Source organism: Drosophila rhopaloa, unplaced genomic scaffold (genome assembly GCF_018152115.1).
Source record: "Drosophila rhopaloa isolate 14029-0021.01 unplaced genomic scaffold, ASM1815211v1 contig_2, whole genome shotgun sequence".
NCBI lineage: Eukaryota > Metazoa > Arthropoda > Insecta > Diptera > Drosophilidae > Drosophila > Drosophila rhopaloa.
This window is the reverse complement of record NW_025335083.1, coordinates 13867214-13894862: the sequence shown is the minus strand read 5'-3', so window position 1 is coordinate 13894862 and position 27649 is coordinate 13867214. Positions and strand designations below refer to the sequence as shown.

General features: G+C 37.6%; 3 protein-coding genes across 3 annotated transcripts in view; 2 read left to right on the top strand and 1 right to left on the bottom strand.

Moving 5' to 3' along the window:
• Positions 1-25297, bottom strand: part of LOC108046052 — a 55663-nt gene extending 30366 nt beyond the window's left edge. The window contains exon 1 of the mRNA XM_044459564.1: positions 25097-25297. The gene's annotated coding sequence lies outside the window, so the exon portion shown is untranslated. The remainder of the gene's footprint in view (positions 1-25096) is intronic.
• LOC108047728 (chitinase-like protein Idgf1) lies at positions 21581-23177 on the top strand. The gene is made up of 2 exons (XM_017128052.2): positions 21581-22266; positions 22424-23177. The coding sequence occupies exons 1-2, from the start codon at positions 21606-21608 to the stop codon at positions 23080-23082; spliced, it is 1320 nt and encodes a 439-aa protein (XP_016983541.2). The 5' UTR covers positions 21581-21605; the 3' UTR covers positions 23083-23177.
• Positions 23909-27499, top strand: LOC108049384 (chitinase-like protein Idgf2). The gene is made up of 3 exons (XM_017130538.2): positions 23909-24089; positions 26160-26717; positions 26778-27499. Exons 1-3 carry the CDS (start codon positions 23981-23983, stop codon positions 27431-27433), a joined length of 1323 nt encoding a protein of 440 aa, XP_016986027.2. The 5' UTR covers positions 23909-23980; the 3' UTR covers positions 27434-27499.
• The last annotated feature ends 150 nt before the right edge of the window (positions 27500-27649 follow it).

The following is a 27649-nucleotide window of genomic DNA, read 5'->3' as shown; positions in this document are numbered from 1 at the left end:
ACTTCACAACTCATTACAGCTAAAATTCCCAAGTGTTGTCTCAGTTGCTCAGCAGTATCAATAAATAAATAACAACCCCTTCTTCCAATTTATCAACCCCTCGATCACTCATCACGTGCCAACGGCGTCCAATTCGAATCTCCATATGCATTCATTAAACAAATTAGCCAAATAGGACACAAAAGCAAACCAAGCGCCGTGCCCGAAAATACAATCGCAATCGGAGAAACCTCAACAAAATTTAGAGAAATATAGTAATCCCCCCTACAACGGCCAATGATGATGATGTATGATGATGGATTGTCAACATAATTACAATGGCAAACAATGGCGAGTTGCATAAAGTACATTTGCCATTGTCCGAATGGAGTATGCAAAAAGGACGCACAAAAAAGGACTCGCAACGTGCGACACATGGCCTGGAAAATGCTGAAAAAGAGGGCGTGTGCTAAGGGCTGAGCTGACTAATCTTCGGCTGCAATTGTGCGCCAGGATCTGGGCAGGGCGGCAAACCGAACCCAAAACCGCATCATAATTACACTATCACATTCCGAACACACATACTCGGGGTAACTTCGCAGCTAAAACAGCTCACATATCCTGCATCCTTTTTCGCGCAGCTCTGTAAATTAGAATGTTTTTGCTTTTTCACACAATTAAAGTCAACACAGGATGGGAAAGTACGTGTGTGTGTGGGTGGGGCACAATTAAAATTCTCACTTACACAGCTAAAAAGTTGAATTTAGTTATCCTGCGAATGGAGTAGTGAGTGCTTTGAGTTCCATTAATTAATGTCGGCAAGGAAAAAGACGGCACGGGATTATTTACTATCTCTGACTTTCATGAGCCACTTCACATAAATTCGCTAAATCATGCAACTAATTGAACCTTTAGTTAGCGTATTAGATCAAATCATTCACATCTATTTATCAGATGATTAAAATATTTTTTATAGAATAGAGGACATTTTCATAAAAATATTGAACTAAAGAGTTTATTTTAAGTACACAAATTAAATCAAAATACTAAGTAAAGCTTCACTTAGTTGTGAAATTTATTTTTCTACCTTTCGAAGTAAACTAACTTCCTATTTTTTCTGTTTGTTGTGACCCAAGCCTTTTAGTGGCATCAATTAAAATTTTGTGAACGTGACAGGAATTTTTAGTGCGGCTAAGCAAAAGTACAAGACACGAAAAAGAATATGATGGAAAACGAAACTTTACTTTTGATGTTTGAAGCTCAAGACAAGAGGCTCCAAGAACGGAATGAGGGAAATAAAATAATAAAGAGGGAGAGAGCCTAGCACAAAGTGTGGAAATTATAAAATTTCGAAGCGTAAAATTAAAAAACCAAAAAAGGCAACAAAGCAAGAAGAAAGAAATCCTAAACGATATTGAAACACAAGTGTGGAGGAAGTAGGAAGAGGTGACCCCGAAGACCCTTAAAGGGGACTTGTTTCGGCCTTTTTGGGGGCGTGGCCCAGAAGTTGCACCGACAACGAAAAGGGTTAAAGGGTCTTCAGGCCCACAAAAAGGTGATGGAGATGATCTCTGTCCGTCAACTTTTTATACAGACTGAGTTCCCAAAACGATTCCCGGTTCGATTTTCAGTGTGTGTCTGCTAATTGAAGATGTGATGGATAAATTAATTGATACGATATACGTATGGATGATCGATTAAATGTTAACTTTACTAGGGAATAGGGGAAAGCAATATAAAAGTTAAGCTGAGTAAGACAAACTTAATTAGGCATATCAGATTGCAGCAAAATTTAACCTATTCGTTTTTATTATTTATTCGTTTATTTCTAGTTCTTTATCCTTAAATTTTGACACGCTTTCTTAAATTTGGGCTTCTATTATTAGTTTAAAAATGCTCTTAGGTGGCCAGAAATTTATTAATATGGTTTATTTTGCTTGATAATATATTAAATTATTATTAATTATTTATAAAAATTACAGAAGAGAACAAAATAATTTACGGCTGTGTTTTTCATGTACTCCAGAAACTAACACAGATATTTAATTGCAGTTTTGAGAGAGAAACTGTAAGCTCGTGTTTTCTTAAATAATTTTAAACTTTATTTGGTTTCGAAAATGAATTTCCGAAGTCATTTAATTTTATAGAGTGCCCTTCAGAGTTTCAATACTTCAGTACATTACTCCACCCGATACCAATCCATATAAATATATATATATATATATTTTTTTCACCCTCCAATGGAATCGGCAAGCCGCAACGCATTTATTTGTGCAATGGTGCGTGAAATAAATGTCAACCGCAACTTAAACCGCATATGCTGATAGCGCCTAGCACACACCCCTCCCCTTTGGCACCCCCTGCCCAGTATCACCACCTCCCGAGGGGAACGAACCACCCGAGACCAAGACACATGGCTATAACCTCCCCCCAGACGATATGGTTGCCTGGCTTTATCTTTTTATTGGCTGCCATTCCCAAAAAAAATTGCATAGAATCAATGTCGCCTTATGATTATTTTTTTTTTGTGCCATTTTTTATGCTTAGGACGAAAGGTAAATTTTCGACTGACAGTTATAATGTGAGAAATATGCTGGGGATATATGTATATGTGCTTGAAGAAGATATCCATCGCTGTGCACAGCAAAAAATTGTTTTTCAGATTGTTAATACCATATTTTTAATATTATTATTATTCTGTTTAATCGATTAACAAAATTAACAAATTGTTTTGCAATCTAACTGATGATTTTTTTGCTTCATCAAATAATTGTCAAAGTTTTTTTTCGTCTTACAAAGGAATGTATACCTTTCAAATGTTCCAAGTGTTCACTCCATTTTTTGATGTGTATGAGTGGAATAGAGCTGGCTAATAAATTTCAAATGCAACAAAGTGTCGAACCGATAGACAGACATGGACATGGAGCGAAAAGTGGGCAGGGGGCCCCCAAACAGAAGTGCAACGAAGATTGATCTAGCGGAATGAATGGGCGACTAAGTGGGGCGGGAGAAAGGGGGGCGGGGCAGTGGGTGGCCGGCAAGTGGAAACAAGCGATTGCGCCTGGCTGACTGCGGACATTATTCATTGTTCTCCCTCGGCACAAAACTCCCCTTCTTTTGGTCAAAAACAAAAACTTGACCAGACGACCACGAAGCGCAAATAAATTTACCACCCCGCCAAAAAACTGGGGGGACTGGGCAGGAAAAATCGAGGGGGGCAGACACTCGGTTAAACGTTTGTACAAGCCCATGAAATGTCCTTGCCCGAAAATTCGAAAAAAGGGGGAGAATTGAACTGAATCGTCGGGCCACGGGAAAAAATCTCTGGACTTTACTTTGACAGAGGCTGGCGAGGGGGAAATTTACTGGTGGAAGGTTTACTTCATAGATTTCGGGGGTCGGGGGGCTTTGCGCATTTAGTCAGTCAATAAAACTTGTTAACGCCGTAATTGCTGGCAATTTATTTATGTGGCCTTTTGTGTGGCTTGCCACTCGGAAAAGAAGAATCGAATTGAAGGACTTCCAACTGAATTATGAATTACTTTTGGGAAAGTCAATATATACGACCTTCATATGTAGAGGGACTAAATTAAGGCTTGAAGCCTTATATTTCTATCTTTTTATAATCATTAATTGTACAATGGTTTTTATTTTTTTTTGTAAACGCTTCTTGAAGTTAATTCTATACAAGCCTTAAAAATGTATTTTAACTTTAAAATTAGTTATTTTCTTCAAGTGTTCCTTTTATCCAAAGTTTCATAATTTTCCCACCTTCTCCTTCGAACTTTCAAATCCGAATGTCTTTTGATCGAATCTTTTCTGTTTCCTTGGAAAACAATTAAAAGTTCATTAGGTACGTACATGAAAATTGGTCGGGAACACGCAACAGATGGGGTTATCGGGAGTTTGTGAGGAGTTCTTGAGTGGGTGGCTGAATTGCGGGGCCTTGAATGGGTGTTGTTTAGCCCACCAACTTGATTAATTTAAATTGGGTCTCTCGGTGGAGCTGAGGAGAATCTTCATTTAAAACTGCTCGCATGTTTGGCGCGAATTAAGTTGTCGCAAGTGTTAAAGTCAGAGTTGTAGGTTGATAGACGCATATTTATTCGTTGGTGCCGCCTTACACAAGTAGGAAACGCGTTCCACTTGTAATTGCCATTTTTCAAATAGCTAATGAGAGAAGATTTTCTGCGATGGAAGTTGATTGGGAAAATTAAAATCTAATTGCAGGAAGTAACAAGACAAGAAGTACCAAAGGAAAGAAACTGGGCATTTTTTATGGTTGTATTTATCTATGTAGAGAAAAATATATTTTTAAAAGATTATAAGACAAAAATTGGCAAGCAAATAATTTTAAAAAAAACTTAGAATTAATTTTCTTAATACAAAAATATTCAATTCAAAAACCGACTAATATATAATATGTATATTTATATCTCTTATTTAACGATTTATATTAATTTTAAATGCTTTCGCCTCCTGTCAAAAATAATCTTTTCAACTCTTTGTTGCCCAAAAGTTCAAATGGCTACACAATGTTTTCACAGTCAAACGGCTGACAATTTGCATAAACGTCGCGCACCCAGGAGCCCACACCCCACCAGATTTTCACCCTTTTCCCCGTAAGTAAACCCAATTTGGGGAAGGGGAAAAATCTGAAAAGCTTTTCGAACGTATGTTACCCTTGCTGTTGTGTTGTTGCTGTTTTCACACCCAGCTACATGTGACAGGAACAAACTTCCCCTTCTATTTTTTTTTTATTTTTTTGGTGGCCATGGGTGGGGAAATTTCAACGCATTTTGTTTCATGTGTCAAATTTAAAATGACAGCAAATTTAATCGATTTATGCCTTTGTTTTCCTTCAGTCACCAATATTATATAAGAGTATTTTTTTTAGGGATGTTACAAGTTCAAACACATTTTTGGTTAATTAATTTATGCGCCTTTGGCAGAGTGGAAAAATGGTTGGGAAAAAGTTGTTGCCGCAAAAATTTTTCGATAAGAGGCAAAAGAATTTAATTGAATTGAAATGTCTGCTTGACATGATATTGTATGCACTAGGAAAACAATTACTAGCCCCTTTTGACTGAAACTTTTTTAAATATTCTTCATTTTGCAATTAAAAATTATGAACGAAAAATGCACACGAAAAAAAATATTTTCCTATGTACAGAAAACGGTAGCCGCTTTTAAGTTGTCCAAACGAAATACAATTTATATGTATATCTGTTTAACAATCAACGGAACGTGTTGAGTTTTCCTTTGCAGCGATTAAAAAATTAAAACTAAATTGCCAATTTGCATGTTGGCGCGTTGTTAGTGAATCGCCTGCCTTGCCATAACATGGCACATAAATATATATATTATACATATATTTTATACGAAATTAGGCGCAACAATGTCCGAGGAAAAGGAAGGCAGCCGAGGGAGGGTAGTACATTTTAATAAACATTTAAATAAGCTGCGTAGTTTCTGCCGCTGGATGGGTGAGAAATTAATTAAGGCCAGTTGAGAATATGAGGAGGCTCTCACAGTTTTCAACTGGTTCCGTTCAGTCGGAGGTGTTGAGAGTCTTCAATTAGTCTTCGGAAACTAACCAGAATAAAGAGTGAACACCACCTGGGGCCATGCTGTACTACTAAATTGCACCAGAACATAAAAATAAACTATGGAAAGCTTATAAAGGCGTTGGGTATCTCAAAAATAAGTCATGGGAATATACAATGTCTCAAACCATTTTAAAGTTGTCTAAATAAATGTATTTAAAAATATATTTAAAGCAAGACAATCTTTTTCAGAAATAAATAAAAGCATTACGAGTTTTAATATGAATCTTACAAAGTGTTTTCGCTTGAACCAAATTACTAATCCTTTGCAAAAAAATCTTCTTTAATAAGAAATCAAATTAAAAGTTTTCTAATACTTGAAATATACTTTAAAAAATTCCGATCAAATTCCAATTGTAAAATATAACTCTCTTGTTTCCGTATTATAATTTTGGTTTAGCTTCAGAGGAACAATTTCTTTCCCAGGGACAAAACCTCATTAAGTCTCGCCCCGTAAAATGCCATGGCCGAAGTATTTCTCCCAACCCCTTTTCAAAAGCCGAAAGCCAAGCCTTGAGATCTTATCCGAAACCCTGAACGAAAATATCAAATCCAATCACATTGTCTTTGCAAAAACAATTTCAAATGATTTATAAGCCTTCGACTTGGACCTCCATGCAAAAGCCCGTCCTCCCCCTGAATTTGCCCATACTGAACCATTGCAAATGAAGTTGCAAATCAAGTTGCAAGGGCTCTTTTTCGGGGAAATGTGTGTGTTTTTTCGGTAGAGGACCAGGCATGCAACCAATTTCTGCCTATGACAGCCGCACAAAAGTTCAACTGATGATACATTGTGCCGGCAACTGCAGTCTGCCCACAGAATGGATTGCAGTTGCAGCAACGAGTCTTCATTGTTTCAGTTTTGAGTTCGTTTTGCGGTCGAAAAGTGTTGCAAACTGTGACTGGACGAGGGGGAAGCTGGTTTATGAAATGAAAGCAAAGATAAGACCGAAATGGGGGAGTGGTGGGTGTGGGTGGAAAAACCTTTCGGGTGGCGGCAAATTGCATTTTGCAGGGGGAAACACCAGCCACCGATGTCGCAGTTGCACTTGAAGAAAAAAATCATCAGAATTGGTCAAGGATGGCATGAATTTTTAAAATCCAAAGAAACTTTTTTTTATTGAAAAAATATCATTCGGCTTATTTATTCTATGCCATTATACCGGAATATTTTTATTTTCAAATAAAATAGATTTACTGTCTTAAAAACTGTATATTTTCTGTATACCTAAAATGATAAACTGATTATTTATTGTAACATTATTCTGTTAATTAGAGAATTTACTTAAAATGCCATAAATGTAATCAAATTCAGAATATATTTTCCATATGGTAAACTAATTTGGAAATATTAATTTTTATACCCTTGCAGAGGGTATTATAATTTTGGTCAAAAGTGTGCAACGCAGTGAAGGAGACATCTCCGACCCTTTAAAGTATATATATTCTTGATCAGGATCACCTCCTGAGTTGATATAGCCATGTCCGTCTGTCCGTCTGTCCGTCTGTCCGTCTGTCTGTTTCTACGCAAACTAGTCTCTCAGTTTTAAAGCTATCGGATTGAAACTTTGCACACACCCGTCTTTCCTTTGCACGCAGTATATAAGTCGGAACGGCCGGGATCGGCCGACTATATCCTATAGCTGCCATATAACTGATTGATCGGAAATGCCATAACTTTCGTGTTTGTAAAGTTAGGAAGTTGGGATTTTCTATGGGTTTTATATTTGGCCAATCAATCCGACCTACCAAATTTCATAAGGATCGGCCGACTATATCCTATAGCTGCCATATAACTGATTGATCGGAAATGCCATAACTTTGGTGTTTGTAAAGTTAGAAAGTTGGGATTTTCTATGGGTTTTATATTTGGCCAATCAATCCGACCTACCAAATTTCATAAGGATCGGCCGACTATATCCTATAGCTGCCATATAACTGAACGATTGGAAATGCCATAACATTGTTGTTGTTAAAGTTAGGAAGTTCGGATTTTTTATGAGTATTAAGAATGCATCATATGAATAATTTTGGAGAATATAATTTACAGAGTATTCTGCAAGGGTATATCAACTTCGGCTCCGCCCGAAGTTAGCTTTCCTTTCTTGTTCAATCTATCTTTAATATAAAATAGTTAAATGTAAGTTTGTTAATTTTGTTCGGTGCACACACACCCTATGAATAGGGGGCGGGGCGAGGAGCATGGGGCTTGGGGGAGTGGCAAGTTGACAATGTGCGAACAAATAATTCCATCAGCAGGAACAAAAGCGTCGAGTGTTTGTTTGGGTGGCGACGATGGCATCGGCTTCGCAATCGAGCGACGTTGTCCTGGACGAAAAGGACCAATGCACACATGGGCATCAGAGTGTGCATGTGCAATATGTTACACTTGCCGACTGGATGTTGCCACATCCCCACCCTCCTGTAATCTCCCCCAAGTGCAGTCAGCAATCTTGCAACGCCCTCTTCAAACTCAGTTGCTCGATTATCATTGTTGAAATTTATGAATTGCATTGCGGCAGCAGCATGGACGGAGGGCAAAGGGGATTGGACTGAAACCAGGAGGGGTACTGTTTGTCCATTCCACATAGACAACTCAATTTGTGTTCTGTAGATTACGCAGCTATTCCCTTTTCGTGGAGAGTAGAATGCAATAAGAGTAGGGAATGGTAGTCCAAAATTTATGAAGAAAAAAATATCTAAAACATCTTTTTAAAATTAACATTTACATTAATTCCCTTTAGTATACTAAGAATTACTTTACAATATTGGATTTTTATTAAAGGCTTTTAAAAGCCAATTATGTATTTAAGAATCCCCTAAAATTAATTTACATTTTTTTATTAAAAAATATTTTGTTTCTTTATTTGGAAGTCTTAAGTCCCACAACATTATTTCAATAAGAAAATTAACACACGTCCTTTGTTAGAGCATTACCATGTTATCATTCCCCAGGATGCGAGTATTTTCTCAATTTCCCTTTGTCTATCGCATCGCCTTGGACTCTTCCTGTCGCATAATTATCCGTATGTATTATCGGAACTTCATTATAAACGCATTCATTCATATGAATGCTCATTCAGACAATTCTCCCAAAAATAAATCACACTCCCTAAGCACGCAATGTCGACGCCCACACGGCGTATGTGTAATGTCATGTATCTCTGTGTGACTGGATAATTTGCAGATGGTAACAGACTACTTTCAGCTGGTCTGGGTTCCATTTAATTGTCCGCTGTAATTTATACACGCATTAATTGCACATTTTCTAACCGCCATAAATCTTCAGCTCGGTTGAAACATTTTCCTTTTTATTAATTTGCCAAAGGAGGATGGGCCGTCGACAAAAGGTTAATGTTAATGTGTGGGAAGTCTTATTTTGCTTGCTCTAGAATTCTATTAGGAATTCTTGGAAGGCAAAATAGAATATTCATTATTGCAAGGGATTGCAAAACGTGTAAATTAAGTGAAAACTGTTTATAAGCTCTGCTAAGAGATTTTAAAACTGAATTATAACTAAATGGCCAATACAAAAAAGCAGTAACTAAAATATCTCTTGTTAATAACAAGAGAAACTAATAAAAATTTTAGAATCTCTCAAAACTTTTATAACACGTATGAATTATATATCCTATATTTAATTCATGTGGTTTTTCATGTAGCCTTTTTAAGATAGTTAACAAAAAACAACAAATTACTTTATTAAGTCTGAAAAATGATAATAGACGGGTAGATTTTTCCAAATAACATTTTTAAATGTAATCCTAAAAAATATTGACGAATTTTTTTCTCGCCAATTTAATCTCCTTATTTCTGATAACTCATTAAGCAAGGGGTTATAACTTATAATTTGCTCGGCTAACCCCGTGATGTAGAGAGAACATATATCCTGGTTGAATTCCAATCCAATTTTGCGGTTGTGCCCATTTGAGTTCCTTATGATGATGATGATGCCGCCCATTGGTCAGCTCGTTGCAATTTCGCCGACCAATTCCGTGGCCTCGGGATCGTCCCCTTTTTCCTTTGGACACCACACCAAAAACTGGCTGAAAAACCCCCACTATATCATCGCACCCATCCCGTTCTCCACTCTCCGGCCATTTGTCGAAAGCAATATTTTCTGCATGCAAACCAAAAAATTTGCATATAAATGCGAAAACGCATTCAAACTAACAACGACCGAAAGGAGGAGCGAAATGCAGGACGCGGATATTGCTGTGGACTGAGAACTGGAACTGCAAATGGAGCTGTAGCCTCAGCTTTCGGGGGGTTTCAGGGGCTGGGGGTGCAATGGGGCGGTACGAGGAGGCATCCAGTCCATGCAGAGGCTCCATTTGCAGTGAAATAAATAAAGACGGAAAAAAAGACGGAAATTTCCAGTGCGAAACGCGCCATCGAAAATGTACGAAAAAGTAATTAACTTGTGGGGCTGGGCCAGCTGAAAAGGGGTTTTTTTGGGCTGTGCGGGGATACCGACAAATGCAAATTTGGCAAATGCACATTGCACTTCCATCTAATAGCGGCCATTGTCGACGTCATCGTGGCTGGCCAATAGAGAACAGTGGAATAAGATGTAGTTTTTCATGTAGAAGAAAGGAGCTATTTAATAAGTAATAAGTAAGCAATTTTATTTAATAAAATTAAGTGTTTTAACTAATAGATGCTTTTAAAAAGATTTAAAAAAAAAATGAAAATGATCAGATAAAAGTAATTCATGAAACCTAATTAAAATAAATATGTTTAATTTACTGCTTTATGAAATAATGTGAACCACTTAAAAAATATGTATCCATACTTTGTTTAAGTATTGTGTAAAGAATTTTATTTGGAGTTATTATTTTCCGAAAATTACATAAAAATATCATTAAAAGTTATACCAACTTGTCATCATTTTTTAACTTCAGAAAAAGATAAAAAAATATGAAATAATTTAAACAATATTGTAAACATATTCTATATTTATAAAAACATAATACAAAGCATATAAGAACCCGAACATTGTAAGACAACTTTATGAATGCAATGAAATAAAAAGTGTTCAATTCTAAAGTTTTCTTTCTTTTTTATACCTCAATACTTTATACTTTCAATTTATAAGAGAAATTTTGATTTTGTATATCAAATTTTAAACCACTGTTTTGCGACGGCCATTGCCTACACAAACACACTTACACACGGCACACTCGCACACCCAGCTCAATTGCATGCAAGCCCAGCCACGCCTCCCACTCGGCCCACTCGGGCGGCCTTCCCTCCCCTTTTTTGCTCCGGAAACTAGCCACCCTGCCCTACCGCCCCCCCGACACCCCCGCCCTGCACCACAGACACCGCATGGCCGACAAAATAATATCATTTGACGATCAAAGTAATTATTTTGCTTTGGTCTACAGCATAATTGCGGGTTCTACTTCGACTGCGGGGTTGGCCAGGGGTTAAGGCCGGCAGGGAGGGATGGTTGGTGAGGGGGGGAAGGAGGGGCTGGGAGGCGGAAGAGGAGGAGCGGACTTAGTGGTCTGGGCAATGGACATCGCATGGCCGTCGCTTTGGTTGGCTGATTGCCCGCCCAAATGTACAGTGGTCCCTAGATGATGATCTTTGTTATTAATAATAAGTAAATTATTAAAATTGGGGTTTGAGAAAAAGTTTCGACAGGGCACAAAAAATGAATGAACCTTTCCAAAAAGTCCTTAATCCATTATTTCATATCTAAAGTTGCAATTAATATTAATCTGACAAATTTACGAAATAAACCTTTTTATTTTGAATTTATAAAGAAAAAAATGAAAACATTTTCTTTGGCATAATGCCAAAAAATAAAATAATGGCATTCCCAATAAAAAATCTTATGAGCTTAACACTTAAATTAATAAATTCTTTACAGAATATTTAATTTAATTTAATAAATTCTTTACAGAATATTTAATTTAAGATTAAGAGATATTTTTCTTCTTTTCTTTGGCTTTTAACAATAAAATTGTTTTGTTTGTGCACCACTGTGCCTTGGGAAATAGTCGTAGTTCAACCAGTTGGTACTTGCTACTGGCGGCCCCTAGCCCAGTGATGTTTGCCTTTTTGCACATGGTTGACATTTTCTCCAACGCCATTTTGGCCATGTTAGCACAGGGCTGGCAATGTTTTATGGCCAGGAAAAAGGGAAAATTTCGGAGCGGGAGGGAGGCAGTGGGCCTGCACTTTTCCGAATAAAATGTCGCGCACTCGCTCTTTTGCGGGCCAAGCCGATGCTGAAAATATGCAAATGCATGCAACAATTTCCCCCGGCCAGACGCCATTTTGTGGCATCAACTTTTGTGTGGCGGCCGAACACGAGAAACCCAAATAAATTTATGTCATTGCTCGAAACAGAAAAGGAAGAAAAACAGCAACAAACCAGAAGCGAAATTGCGAAAATTTTCAAATTGCATGCCAAACGGAACTCACGAAAATTGAGCTGAATTTTTACTTATTATTTTCTCTATATATACCGAGTTTTTAAATGTGTACAGGGAAATTTATTTGCAAGTGTTGCCCATAGGAAGAAATATTTCTAATTTGGTATAAACCCTTTAAATGTTAATAAAATCATCTCCCACTTTAATTTTTTCAATAAAATAATAAGTACTCTATTTTAAACATTCGAATAATATTATCTATAAAAGTTTTAGCATTTTAAATAATAATAATTTTAAAAAATGTTTTACTCAATGTATTTTCATCATAAAAACGATAATGTTACTGTATTCTTTCAATGTGGTAGCATCGCCTGTTTCCTAATTACAGTTAAAAGCTCTCCCTCTTCGTGGCCATTAAAAAGTTAGTCGAAAAGTTTTCCTTTTTGGCCAATTGTTGGCAAAGTGCTGAATTTTCGGTTCTTTTCAAAGCGAAGGGAAAATATTTAACCATAGAAAATATTTTGTAAATATCTGCACATCTCTCACTATAAGGCACAAAAACTAAATCGAAACTTCCAACTGCGAACCGAGCAAAAAAAAAAAAGTAATCAAAATGCAAAATGCGGAGCGGCGGATGCAGGAGCAGGAAATATGGCTCGGGGCCATACCGCCAAACTGCATTCCAAATCAACAACAGAAGCTAACACAACATGCATCAAGCCCATCAACATCCCCATCAGCAAAGGCAACAACAACCGACTCCGGACCAGGCCAACAGCCAACAAAGTAGCAGCCGAAAATGGACGAAGGTGGCAGCGAACTAACCTGATCTATGCCCAAGTCTTGGCCAACTATTGCACAGAGGGAAAAATTATCACTACCAAAATACAGAAGTCCATTATAGCCATTAAAATAGAATAGACGAAAATAGACCAATACAATTTAATTAATATTAATATGTTCTTAGTTAAATAATTTCGCGTATTTCTTCAAAATAAATCAGAAACAATAATTAAGTATATTTTTGGATTATACAAATTTCTTAGGTTCGCGAATAATTGAAAAAACAAATACTACATTTCGAGAAAATAATTATGTTAAAGAAATTGTGACAATAAATAATATTCTAATGCCAAAATATAAATGAAACTAATAATCAGGTACAACAAATTATCAATTAATAAAACTTCTTCTGAAATCATAATCAAAATACTGCATTTATGTGCTACAATCAGGAGCCATTTTGAAATGGAAAAAACCGGATTATGTTTTTTACTGTGTGCTGCAGACAGATAGGCAGGCCAACTATTATAGAGAGAAGACCCGACCGACACTTATTACTATTACTCACCCAACCACTCTGGCAGTTCGTAATGAACTTGGGGCATTTGATTGACTCGAAGACTCAAAGACTCGCAGACTCGAAAAGCCGCACAAGCAACTCGCGGGATTCGCGACTTCGCCATATTTGCTATGAAAAATCGCTGTCTGACGTTGGAGTGGAGGCAATGAATGAATGATGAATGCCAGTTATAGACGGGTCCCAGCCCCATCCTTCGTATCGGATCGGTGGAAACATGGAAGCCGGCAGTCGCAGTTGCAGGCCGCAGAGCAACATCTAAATGTGAATTTTATGCATTTTATACAAGACGAAAATGGAGACGCGACACAGTGGTTGCAACACGTCCTCTTTTTATGGAGAAAATTAAGTATCGGATGGAGAAAACTGATCAATAAACATATTTATTTTTTAATTATTGCTGTAAAAAGTTGAGTGTTTATCATTTTAGTACGCAATAAAATAGATTGGAATAGCCATTTTTCTCTATCCATAAAAACTTGGGATTAATTGTCATGCTTCCTATATGGCAGAACTGTTTTATTTTTGCAAAACATGTCTATACAACTCAGTGTAATCAGTTTTACCGCTCTTCAATAAATTCTAAGGTACTAAAAAAACTCTATTATACTAATTTTACGTTAAATGAATTTTTTTTTAAGCCTGAAAAATGATCAAGCAAACAACACGTTTTCTTGTTCAGCCTAATAATTAACATGAAACCTTATTCAAATCAGATATTTAGTAGAGAATATGGTACAATTTATAGATACAATAAATAATTTCAATAAATTTTTACTAATGCAAACAAACAGAAATATCCACTGTGCCAAGACAGAGGTGAGGATGTGGCCCGGCTTGCGCAACATGTAATCCTTGATATGGCGGCATATATACCCAATATATACGCCACATCAATATCTATATATAAATGTGAATATATATAATATAAAAAGTGCTTTAGGCGCGGCACAGCTTTTTCAGCAGCAGAAGCAGCGGCAGATGGCAGCTGAAAGATGCAGAGATACAAAGATACACGAGGGCACCGGAGGATGATGACGCAGTCCTCGAACAGGGACGTTGGGGGGAGGGGGGGTTTTGTGGAGTTGTGGGAAGAGGGGTTTTTGGGCCGCAGGGGGGAACAAACCGAGGTGCAGACATTGCGCATAATTTCGCGTACGTTTTGTGAATTTGTAATTTTGAAATTATTATTGCCAAGGCGGCGGAAACGAAGGACGAGGTGAGACAAGGAGCTTCATGTGAGCCATGTTCTCGTCTTCTTGGCCTTCTCCACTTCTTCTCATTGCAGTTCTGGTTGGAACAAATTGAGTCTGATTGGAAGTTTCTGCCAAGTTTTGCCATGGCTTTCAGCTCTTTTCGATTTGATTCGCTGCAGAAAAAAGACATTAGCGAGGCAGGGAAAACAGGAATCACGAAGGCGTTTCCCGGTTTATGGAATTGGAAATTTCAGCGCATATATTTCTGAGTGGTGTGCGCTTATGAACCCACACACACATTTTTTTCGGTGCCCTTTCACCGCATTTTCCTCGCGAAAACTCATTCTACGCAAACAAAATGAGCGATCCATTAGGCGAGCTATTGACCAATTTTTAAACGACGCGCTTGCGGTTATTTACACATGAGTGCACTAAAAAATATTATAAGTTAAATGGAAAATTAAATAATATTTTTTTTAACAATTACAGTTTTTAAAATGAACAATAAAAGAGATTGAGATAAAAACAAGACTTAACCATAACTAATTGGCATAAAAATATATTCAAATTTGTAATTAATGATTTGAAGATTTCTAAAAACCTTATCTTTATAAGATGTTGAAAGTCTATATAATTAGGTTTAAAATCGATTTAAAAAGCACCCTCAAATTCATAAAAATTAATTTTTTTCAATGTATATACATATATATTTGCGGACATCATAAATATGGAAAAAATTACATCCGCAGCTCATCCCCAGCGCAACTCAACTGAACTGAACTCTCAACTGTTTACTCATGTAAATAATTAAGCAAAATAATGGCGCAACAACACCAACAACAATGAAGGACCTTCGTTATGCGGCAGTGATTTTTCACACACACACATGGGTGTCCAGCTGTGTGCGAGTGTGTGTGTCAACAAAAAGACAAAGTGACGTTCAGGTTCATTGTTGTGGGTCCTTTTTTTTTGGTCCTTAGCACGCGCTGCCCTCAACTCTTTTTATACGTATATATCCCCGGATTCATCCTTGCGTGTCTGGAGTGTGAAAAAAATGGTCAGCTTTATTTTTCATATTATTAAGCAGACACTCACACACAAAAGCGACCTCACGCAGCCTCATGAATTTTTTAACAAATTTATTGGGCGTAAAAAATGATATTTAATTGTTTGTTTGGAATTATTTTTCACGCTGAAGGTTACAAAAGAACCGGATCTGCAAGGAAGGGGTATAGGATTAAGGAGAAAATCGGGAAACAAAACATATATGAAGCTTTCAGCAGATTGGGATATTGATTGTATTAAAATACATAGCTACCAGGGAATCTGAAAATTTTTAATAGGGACTTAGGACAAATTAATATTTTCAATGCAACCCATTTACAAATAGTTAAAACGTAAATGCGACTAATTGATGCTGAAGGTTTGTGCTGGAAATATGCCTCGTAAGCTCTTAAGTCCAAAGAAGTCTCAGACAAGGAATTTTCCTTACCGTATTCCAGAATAAGTGCGAAATCCACCACTTCCGTAGGCAGAATGAGCTTACCAAAACCACCTAAAAAGCAAAAGCAAAACCACTTTTGTCTTCTTCCCTTCAGCGACCTCAGAAAAGTGCGGCCAAGTCGTCTTGACTCCTATTTACCTTGGCGCAAATAGCATTTGCCAGGCTAAAAAGTAAAATTGTAAATGAATTATTGGATCCATTAGCAAAATCCATTTACACAAATTTAATGCAAAAGCAGCTCTCCACCCTCCTCAGTGAGAAAAACTTTACACACTTCGTTGAACTTTTTGGCAGTCGAAAGGCTGAAGGAGATTTAGGCTTTGGCCCGAAAAGGGTTGAGGTGGAAATAAAAACTTAGCAATTAAAAAATAAGCAAAGCTAAAGAAAACATTTTTAGAATTACGCATAATGCGCAAGGGGTTGCGATGGCAGGCGCGTTTTTCCTCAGGTTAGGCCAGCATTTCCATTTCCACATCGAAATCGAATGATTTGCATAGGAAAATAGACGAATGTGGATGGTCTGTGAATTTGGCCTGCAGCTCAAAAACCCCAGACTTGAAGAATGGGTCTTGTCACAATATTATTTTAACTTTAGCCTTAAGTAAAAGTTGGCATTTTATTTTGGGCTTCTCAGAAAAGATTTCCGTAGTTGCAAAAGTCGAGAGTAAATTCAAATGAATGAAACAGGATTCCGCTTCTATTAAACCGATATTTGCAGGCGGCTCTGTTTTATATTATTAAACGTTGGTTTATGTTATTAATGTATTGTTTGTGATCAAAGGCAATAAAAAATAGCAAGTACAGTTTATGTAACAATAACAAAAGCCGCAAATTTATTTACTTGTTTTTATGCTTACCCACTTGCTTTTCAATTTATTTACAAACCACTTAATTTGTTTTTATTTAATCAGATTCTGTTTTAATTACATTCTATATGCCACGTTAATTCTGAAATTAAAAATGCATACGCTTCGATTTCTGATTTTTTCCCAATTCCCCATCAATATTTATTGGAGTGTCCACATGGCTCTGGGTTTTTTAATGCAATTACGGACAATGCAAACAATTGGTTTTTATGGACTTATAAACCATTTTTATGGCCAACTGTCTGTCTTTTTTGTATCCCTCTCTGCCGAAATTTATTTTCTGATTTTAATTTTTATTTATATTAACTTTTTCGCACTTCTACTTGAGTGTGGTTGTGAGTGTACGTTAAGTGGCATTAATTATTATTTATGACATTGTTGTTGTCATTCGATTTTGATGTTATTTTTCAATGATTTAATGCCACAACGACTTTCTTTTGTCTTTAACGGCATTTCATATATAATACAAAATTAATTAACGATTGTTTTCACTGCAAAGAAAAAATTTAAATTGTTGCCAAACAGCCTGGAAAACCAAGCTCAAATCGGATTAAAATATTAAATGATCAGGTTAAAAACAAAAATTTCGAAAAGCGAACCAATTAATATGAAGTAATACTTAAGTCTTAATTAACGTACAAATTAACCCAAACTCTTGCAAGCTAATCAACAAATTGAATAAAATAGGATCAACTCCTATGAGTAAAAACTAAAAAGTTAAATAAAACCTTAAACTACAAATATGATTTTATCATAACTTATGCCTTCTTTCTTCGACACAAAATCTTCCCAATATAAACACCAACTGCACAGCTACGAGAAAACGCATTTTGATTGACCACAAAGCGTCGATATTGATTTACGGCAACAGTTATCAGAAAGTGTAGGGCAGAATTGGCCAGAAATGAGGCTTAATACTGAGCCAGGGCCAACTGTCGCCAGTCGCCACTAAGGTTTCCCTTCAGCTTCTGCTGACACTTGAGCAGCAGGGCCCTGGTAAATCACATGAGCCGGGCCAAGTGGCCAACCAAAAGCCGGGCCAATAAGCAGTCAGTTAGCTGCAAATGGTAACTCGAGCCCACAAAAGGGAAAAATCAGGCAATCTGGGGGAAAGGGGGAAAGCTTGCCAAATCGACGCCAGAACAAATTGAGCAGAAAACCAGAAGACGCCATCGAGGAGAGGAACCCGGGGAACCGACGTGCGATGGTAACAATCCTTTTGGGCCATGGTATTTTGACACTTGCCACTCAACGACAACAGTTATTTGGGCTTATAATGAATATGAGCAACACACCGAAGGTCATTCTGCTGCCAAAGAGAAGTCCTTCAAGGTCCTGCCCTTTTTTTTCTGTATTGGTGACATGTGGCGCCAAGTAGTCATCCGCAAAAACCAAAGCAATTTCCGGACCTGGCAACAAGCAGGAAACCCTAGCTGAAAGATAGATAAATTCCAAACTTACTTTGATGCCGGACTCTAATGAAGACAGCAACAAAATGTCTTTACCTAATGAATGGACAGTTCAGAGAATCGTCAGGGGGATTTCGGGACTGACTGACTCCTTGGTATGAACCTCCAACCCCTCCACAGACATGGATAGCCCAAGAAGAGCTCTTTGACTCATTAAAAAATTAGAATTCTAGGCGAGCTATATTATTCTTGGGGTGCACTCTATAACAGCAGTTAGGATAAGAGTTTTCGGACTACGTGGTAAAGTTTGTCTTTTAAATACCATTTTCCGTTATATTTGTTATATACCCTGTTTGGGGAAAAGGATGCACAAGTATTATATTTAAAAGATCTTATTATTATTTTTATAATATTAAATAGTTTTTATGACAACCAGAAGTGTATATCACAATCGCCTTTAATTTTATCCTTATTCTTTAGCTATTTTTGTCGCTTTATCCATTTCTTTTTGCGCTAAAATCAACAACCATTTTTAATTTCATTTTTCAAACGTCGCTTTGATACCTGCACGCCGCATTAACACCCCCAGATCCCCCAGACCAAAACACCTCCCCCAAAAAATTAAAATCCAAGGCTCGACCCAGAATTCCCGAATGATGGACTGACTGATTGACTGACTGACTGACTGAATGACTGACTACTGCCCAGCCCTTGGCTGATAATTTGATATGGCTCGGTCTGTTTATGCGGTGGGTTCATAAGGGCGAGGATGGCATGGGGGCGCTTTAATTTTATTTGCACAAAAATGCGCGTCAATATCACCGAAAAAATACATTTGGACAAGGCGACGTTGCCTCGTGTTGTTTTCTATCCGTTTTTTCCACTTTTTTTGCTCTGTGGCCAAAGCAAATAAAATTCATTATGAATTTCTAATTATATTGCCCGCCAAAGGCAACCCTCCGAAAAAAAAGCTAAAAGTTGCCTCAAAAAAGTTTACATTTTTTCCAAGCCCCCTTTTAGAAAATGTCAAGCCGCATATTTGACAATGATGAATTTCCTGTTGGCCAGCAACCCTCAGAAGGACGGCATAAAAAAATGCTTTAGATAAACTGATTAGGCACATCAATTGGGCTGAACACTCGTCTTTCCTGGCGGCGCAGGAAAACCATCGCCTAATGGCAATTGTTTTGTGAAAATTGAATTTTCCTCTGTACTTCCGGGCATTGCATTGTCTGCCCGGTTACAAAAACTTTGGAAAAGCGTCGGCTGTCTAATTAGAAATATGAAATAAGGCAAATGTTTTGCGGTTTTCTGCACCTGCTGCCTGAGATAATGAGGTTGAAGGTGAGCCTGGGGGTGGCAAAGGTATTTGTTTAAATTATTATTGGACTTAATTTAGCCAAAGAATGAGCAATAATGGAAAACAATTTCAAGTTTTTCCTTGAAAGGGAGGTAAATATAAATATGGGAAAGGCTCAAGGGTTTTGACAAAGTGAACATTTAAAGCTTTAGATTATTTACAATTGTCTTGTAACGGGTTTTAAATTACTTAAATTAAATTGTTTGTGACTTGTGCTGTAGGTATCGCCAGGAGAATTCCAAAAAAGCAATGAAATACTAATAATATGAAAATGTTTTATTTTATTTACTTTATTTTATGGACTTATATTTCAGAACCCAATTTCGTAGTATTTTCCCTAATTCTGTTCATAAACTATTAAAGTTTTATTAAACACTAAAATGAAAGTCAAACAACAAAGCTCATAAATGTAATACAATCTGCCAATATAGCACATTAATTCACACATTAAGCTATTTGGCATTGATTTCTATTTGCCCAGCAATGATTGACTGATTGATGATATCGAAACTAGCCCAAAACGACCCAAAAAGACCAAAGCAAATAGTTGGTAAATGGAAATGTGGATCTGTGGCTAATACACAGTGGACATGGGTAAAGGTCAGCAGTGGTTGGTTTTATCTGAGGCACAATGATATGGTGGAGATATAGAAGGGGAGGGTGTGGGCAAACAATGAGATGATGATGAGTCGGGCCTCCGATATAAATCAAACAACAATGCGAGACACAGATACAGATATGGCTGCGGATAAGACACACAGATTCGAGGACATTCGACGAGGATAATGCCGCCTCTCAACACGAACACGCCTTTCAGGCCCGCCCCCTTATTTTCCGGGTTTTCATTGTCAACGCTAAGCAGCGTGTGAGGATTATTTCGCATTCTTCTGCAAGGACCCGCCACGTCCTTTTGTCTAATTGGTTGTGTCACATACGAGAGTACATCCGACCCATCGGATCAGATCAGATCCATTCCCATCGCTTTGTTGTGACTGTTGTCATTAGCTGTCCCATTTCGACTTCTGCCCAAGGTACATCTTTCGCCCCTTTGTTTGGGGTATTTAATGCTTCGATTGTTTCCTGATTTAAGTGCCTCCCCGCGGACCCAAAACAGCTGCTGAAGATTCCGCAGCCCAGCAGGTTGTCCTCCATTCGAGTGTCGGGTCTTATAGATCGCTTCGGGGTCAGCTAATTGAAATTCTTTCACCTTCATCAAGAGCCTAATGACGACGATGATGATGCGCAAAAAGAAGTGAATCACGAAAAACGGTATAGCAATGAGAACTCCAGGTGTCGGAGATATTAAATACCTAATTGTGAACGGAGTTGCTGGGTTTTTAGTATTTGGCACAAATTATTAGCGTTATTATTAAAAAAATCAAGTATAGGACATCTCAAACTACGTTTATAGATTTAAAAACAAATTTGTGCAAGCACTTGTCCTATAAATTTGATTTTATTGAGTAAAATGTATTTAAAATTTCCTTATTTTAAGATTCACTCTTTATGAAAAATGTATTAATAACAGTCTAGTGATTTATGAACTTGATTCGTATCAATAAGCTGCGTTTATTACTACAGAAAAATCTCATTATGATTTTCAAAGCTTACTAGTTATTAAAAAACAAATTATTATTCTAAGTCAAATAAAACTCCAAGGCACTCAATAAAAACGTGAAAAATGTGAAAACAAAAAACTGTTTAAAGTTGAGTCACGGTAATTCGTTAAACTGTTGGACTGACAAAAAAAAATAAACAAAGGCAGTAAAATAGAAAAACATTGAAAGGAACTACGTAATGGCTGAAAACCTGATAATGGCATCATCGGCAAAACAGAGAGATAAGCAAAACAGAGCAGACGAGGTGTAGAGCTTTTGAATCAGTTTTCAGTTGCTAATTACCATTCATAAAGTCAGGACGTACTCTCCCCGGAAAGATGAGATTTCATTTATTTTATTTACTGGGACTGCTCAGTGTGACAAGTTTAACCCATGCCGCCAACAATCTGATCTGCTACTATGATTCGGCCTCGTATTTGCGTGCAGGTTATGCAAAAATGAATGCGATTGATTTGGAACTGGCCCTGAAATTCTGCACTCATTTGGTTTACGGATATGCTGGTCTAAAGCCCGGAACCCACGAGTTATTCAGTTTAAATCCGGATCTGGACATGTTCCACTACCAGGCTATTACGAACCTGCACCAGAAGTTTCCTCAACTAAAAATTCTTCTCAGTGTGGGTGGTGATCACGATGTGGACGAGGCGCACCCGAATAAATATATAGAGCTTCTGGAGGCGAATCGCACTGCCCAGCAAAATTTTATAGATAGCAGCATGATTATGTTGAGGAGAAATGGATTTGATGGCCTCGATCTCGCCTTCCAGTTGCCCCGCAACAAGCCCAGGAAAGTGCACGGCTCTATTGGAACTTATTGGAAGTCATTTAAAAAATTATTTACTGGTGACTTTATTGTGGATCCCCACGCGGAACAACACAAGTCACAGTTCACCGATCTTGTGGGGAATTTGAAGAGCGCATTCCGCACTGCTAATCTAATGCTTTCTCTAACTGTTCTGCCCAATGTGAATTCTACTTGTAAGTATAGATGTTTCAGCCTTAATTTTTGGTCATTCAATAAATTTTTATAAAAAAGTACATGGCTGTTTTGGAATACGAAAACAAAAATATAAATATAACAACATGCTATTTTTGTTGCATAAAACTAATCACATTTTAAATGCACATTTTTCAGGGTACTTTGATGTTCCGAAACTGCATTATCAGTTTGATTATATCAACGTGGCTGCTTTCGACTTCAACACCCCTTTGCGAAATCCCGAGGAAGCCGATTTCACCTCTCCGATTTACTTCCTAGACGAGAAGGATCGCTTGCCTCACTTAAATGTGGAGTTCCAGATTAATTACTGGCTGCAGAATCATTGTCCTGCCCAGAAGTTAAACTTGGGAGTAGCTAGTTATGGAAGGGCCTGGAAACTGACCAAAGCCTCGGGTCTGAGTGGACTTCCAGTTGTTAAAGAGACATGTGGACCTGCTCCCGGAGGTGTGGACATAGCCAGCTCTGAGGGTTTACTCAGTTGGCCAGAGATTTGCTCACAGTTGTCGCAGAATTCATCAGCCCAATATAGAGGGGAAAAGGCACCGCTTCGCAAGGTCACAGATATCACCCAGAAAAACGGCAACTATGCCCTACGTCCGGCGGACGAGAACGGAGATTATGGCATCTGGGTGAGCTTCGATGATCCTGATTTCGCCGGAGTTAAGGCAGGATATGCCAAAGGAAAAGGTCTCGGAGGAATCGCCGTATTCGATCTGGGATACGATGATTTCCAGGGACTTTGCACTGGCCAGAAATTCCCAATCGTGCGATCTATAAAATACTACATGGGATAGAATATTTTTTTGTTACTGCTATAGGCTGATATTATATTTTAAAATAAAATGTACACATATTAGTTAAATACAAGAACTGGGTTCTATCGAAATTACTTAAAAGTTTTTATAATTGGATTAATAATTAGAATTTGTATTTGGGTACTCATTTACTGGGTTCTATCGCAATTACTTAATAGTTTTTATAATTGGATTGATAAATAGAATTTATTTTTGGGTACATATTATTTGGCTAAACAAACCAATATCTTGTTTTCGAATAGTGGTAGGAAAACAATGCATTCGATTAATTTAAAAATCGAAATGAATAATTCAAATTGTACAGTTTTTGCATTGTAATAACATAAATAATTAAAAATCACAATACGATTTAAAATATAATTGTATCTATAAATTTGAGGTAAGTCCCCCTTTTTTTCAGTTTACGTATTCCCATCACTTCCGATTTGCAAAACAAAAACGTATTTTTAAAGCGCGGGCGATAAACATAAATATGTAAATGACGGGTATTTCCACCGCATTATGTTCTATATTTACTTACGAAATAAATCTGAAAAACTTATTTTCAATTCTAATCAGCAAGCGCGTTTCAATGTTTTAAGATTAATTGCTTGATTTTTGTTTTTGGAGGTCCCAAAGTCTTGACCCTGCGTCTGCCTCGTCGCAATCGTCGTCATTAACTTGTGTGTACACAATTAAGTCATTGCGCGAATAAGTAAGCCAGCAGTGAGCTTGGTTTGAGCTCGACTCTGGTCTCTTGTCCCCGAATTCCCCACCAACCTAAAGCTCTGCTCAAGCTTTTTGTCGTCGGTTTCGGTTTTCATTTCGATTTCAGCCTCAGTTCGATTTCATTTGATCTGCATTGCGGTTGTGTTTATAGAGATATATCCCCGGCACCATGAATGCCTGGATCTCGTTTACGTTTGTCGCGTGTCTCTTTGCGGCGAGTGCAGAAACCGCCTCCAATTTAGTCTGCTACTACGACTCTTCGAGTTACACGAGAGAAGGTGAGTGGGGAAGTCGGAATTATTGATAAATTAAATATGAGAAGGTGGTAAAAAAAAAACAATAAAACGAGAGCTGTAGTAAAGCTGAATCAAGTACACTATTAGGTCTATTGGTTTTTACATTTTAATGGAATTTCAAGAAATATAAAGAAGTTGTAAAATTTTTTTTTAAAAATTCAATTTAACTTCTTTTTTTAAAATTAATATTAATAGTTTTACTGGTAATTTGCCTGCGCTTTATTAGTGTTTTCCAACTAAGAAACTTGTAATATACTCGAATGCTTAAAATTCATATTCGAGCTTAACTTGTTTAAGGTACAGAAGTCCAAGTATGACTTACATATAAAACCAGTGATTTATTTCCTAAGCCATTTTTTAACAGAACTATTTGTTTGTTTACAAACCAATAATAAGCTGAAATAATTTAAAGTTCAACATTTTAGTTAGAACGTTTGAAAACGGTATTTAAAATTTATTAAAGCATTTGTTATACATTTATTATTAATTTTTATTTTTGCTTATACATATAAACTAAATGCTTTTAACATAACTCTTAAAACCCAATTGGATTATATTGGAATTTGAATCAAAACACAACCCCGAAAAATCATTTAAAAGGTACAAATGAACTTAATTGTACTTGATTACAAAATTTAAAGCCTCCAAAAGACCGCCTAAAACTAGCACAACTTTTGATTAGCATGTGCCAAATTTACAAACGAATAAAAACAAAAGCATGCTAATCAAGTTACATAACCATTTGTCATTCAAAACAAAACACGGACTTAATTTAATTCAGTGCTCACTGATTATCGTTTGGCGAGAGAGACCGAGAGATAAAGAGAGCTTAAGCTAGTTCTATAGAGGTCAGTGGCTTATCAGACAAGTTTTTTTTTCAAAATAATACACAGAGACTGGCTCTCCCGCAGAGATTTCTCTGCACAAAACAATAAATGGCAGCTTCTAAAGATCGGGTTAACAAGCTATTTAGGGCAGAGTTAACTTACCAAACAGCAATAATGAGGAGTAATTATGGAATGATAGCTCAAAATATGGCAATTAGTGGATTATTTCGATCTTCTCTGATCCGAGCTTAGGCGAGTTAAGTCGATATACAGCCGAGATCCCACGCATTCGAAATGAAAACCAGAGCGTTCAACACACAGCGAGTCCAGCACGACAACTGCTCCGCCAGCGGACGCTGACTTGGCACCAGCAGCAATCCAAGCAAGTGGCAAGCAGAGCACCAAGTGACTCAGCAGCGCTGCACAGTGCACTCGGGGATGGGGAAAATACTATTAAAAAACAGTACCATTCAAACATAAAACAGCATTTTAGAATAGCCTCAAAAAACACCTTGTTGATTGTGATAGATCTCGCAATATGATTAATTAAATAATGTTGACTAGTATACATTAAAACAAAAAATATTTTCCTACAGTCATTAAAATTTAACAATATTTTAGGTCAATAGGTCGCTAAACAATTATGAAGAACTGTTCACAGAGAACAGTTCCAAAAAGGAAAATAAATAATGAGCAATCTTTTTAAAAATATATTCTGGGTATATTCTTAAATCGGATTTATTTAGACTCCAATCAATGGCAACACTTTATAAAATCGTGTAGATTAGAAAGGTTATGATGAAAATATGAACAAAATAGATTTATTTTTAAAGTATAAACTTAGAACATATAATCTTATATAACTTATTAAGCTACTACCACTATTTGTCACATCTCGCTCCACTGTGCCCCGCACCCGAGTCGAATAACAATAAACCGCTCGCTGGGATCACACTGTTGGCGTTCAATTAAGCCACTGAAGTCGGCGAGACAATGGATCAGTCTCCGGGAGGGGGTGGTGGTCAGGGGCGACCCTCCGATCGCGGCTCACCAGTAGTTCCGGCTAGAGCGAGAGTGTTGGGTGTCCAGATCTCAGTCCACAGATAGTGTCTCACAATACGCTCTCTGAACCTCGGATTATTTGTCATTCGAGTGCAGTTTGTCGTACATCTCGTGCATATTTAATAATATGTCATCTACCGAATTTAAATTGCGAATTTTCCAGGCCTGGGCAAGCTGCTCAATACGGAACTGGAAGTCGGTGCACAATTCTGCACCCACTTGGTATATGGCTATGCGGGAATCCGTGGTGAAAATCTCCAGGCTTACAGTCTAAACGAGAACCTGGACATCTACAAGCATCAGTTCAGCGAAGTGACCTCCTTGAAGAGGAAGTATCCCCATCTGCAAGTTCTGCTGAGTGTGGGCGGTGATCACGACATCGATGTGGACCATCCCAACAAATATATCGAACTACTGGAGGGCGAGAAAGTGCGTCAAATTGGATTTATCCGATCGGCCTACGACTTGGTGAAGACCTACGGATTCGATGGCTTGGATCTGGCCTATCAGTTCCCCAAAAATAAGCCAAGGAAGGTTCACGGTGACTTGGGAACGGCTTGGAAGAGCATCAAGAAACTATTTACTGGAGATTTTGTAGTGGATCCACAGGCCGCTCTTCACAAGGAACAGTTCACCGCATTTGTGCGGGATGTCAAGGACTCTCTACGTGCCGATGGATTCCTGCTTAGTTTGACTGTCCTTCCCAATGTAAACTCTACTTGTAAGTACTTAAAAAATCTTAAAATTTCTTATTTATTAGTTATAATACGTTCAAATTCAGGGTACTTTGACATTCCCGCTCTCAATGGTTTGGTGGACTTTGTGAATCTGGCTGCCTTTGATTTCCTGACTCCGGCTCGTAATCCCGATGAGGCGGATTATAGCGCTCCCATTTACCATCCCGATGCATCAAAGGATCGGTTGGTCCATCTCAACGCTGATTTCCAAGTGGATTATTGGCTAAAACAGGGATTCCCATCGACTAAGCTGAATCTGGGAGTGGCTACCTACGGAAATGCCTGGAAACTGACCCGCGATTCCGGTCTCGACGGAGTTCCAGTGGTGCCCGCGACCAAAGGAGCTGCTCCTGAGGGTTTCCAATCGCAGAAGCCTGGACTACTGAGCTATGCCGAAATCTGCGGAAAGTTGAGCAATCCCAACAATCAATACCTTAAGGGTAACGATTCGCCACTGAGAAGGATTGCTGATCCCACGAAGAAATTCGGTGGTATCGCTTATCGCCCTGAAGATGGTCAAATTACCGAAGGTCTTTGGGTGAGCTACGATGATCCCGATGCGGCGTCCAACAAGGCTTCATACGTCCGTGTCAAGAACCTGGGGGGCGTGGCACTGTTCGATTTGAGCTACGATGATTTTCGGGGACAGTGCACAGCTGACAAGTATCCAATCCTGCGGGCCATTAAATATCGCCTATAAATAAACATAAAAATAACCTTTATGCGGAAAAAAAGTTTTAAATAAACAATGCTCACTTGCATCAAAGAAGTTTTTCTTTTATATGTTCATATATATTAGTTATTAAAAATATTCATATTATATATATGTGCTTTACCAAAATAAATTCAAATTTCTTATCACTATACAATTTATGCGACTGTCTTTTTTTCTGATTAGGCATTTTATTATATGGAT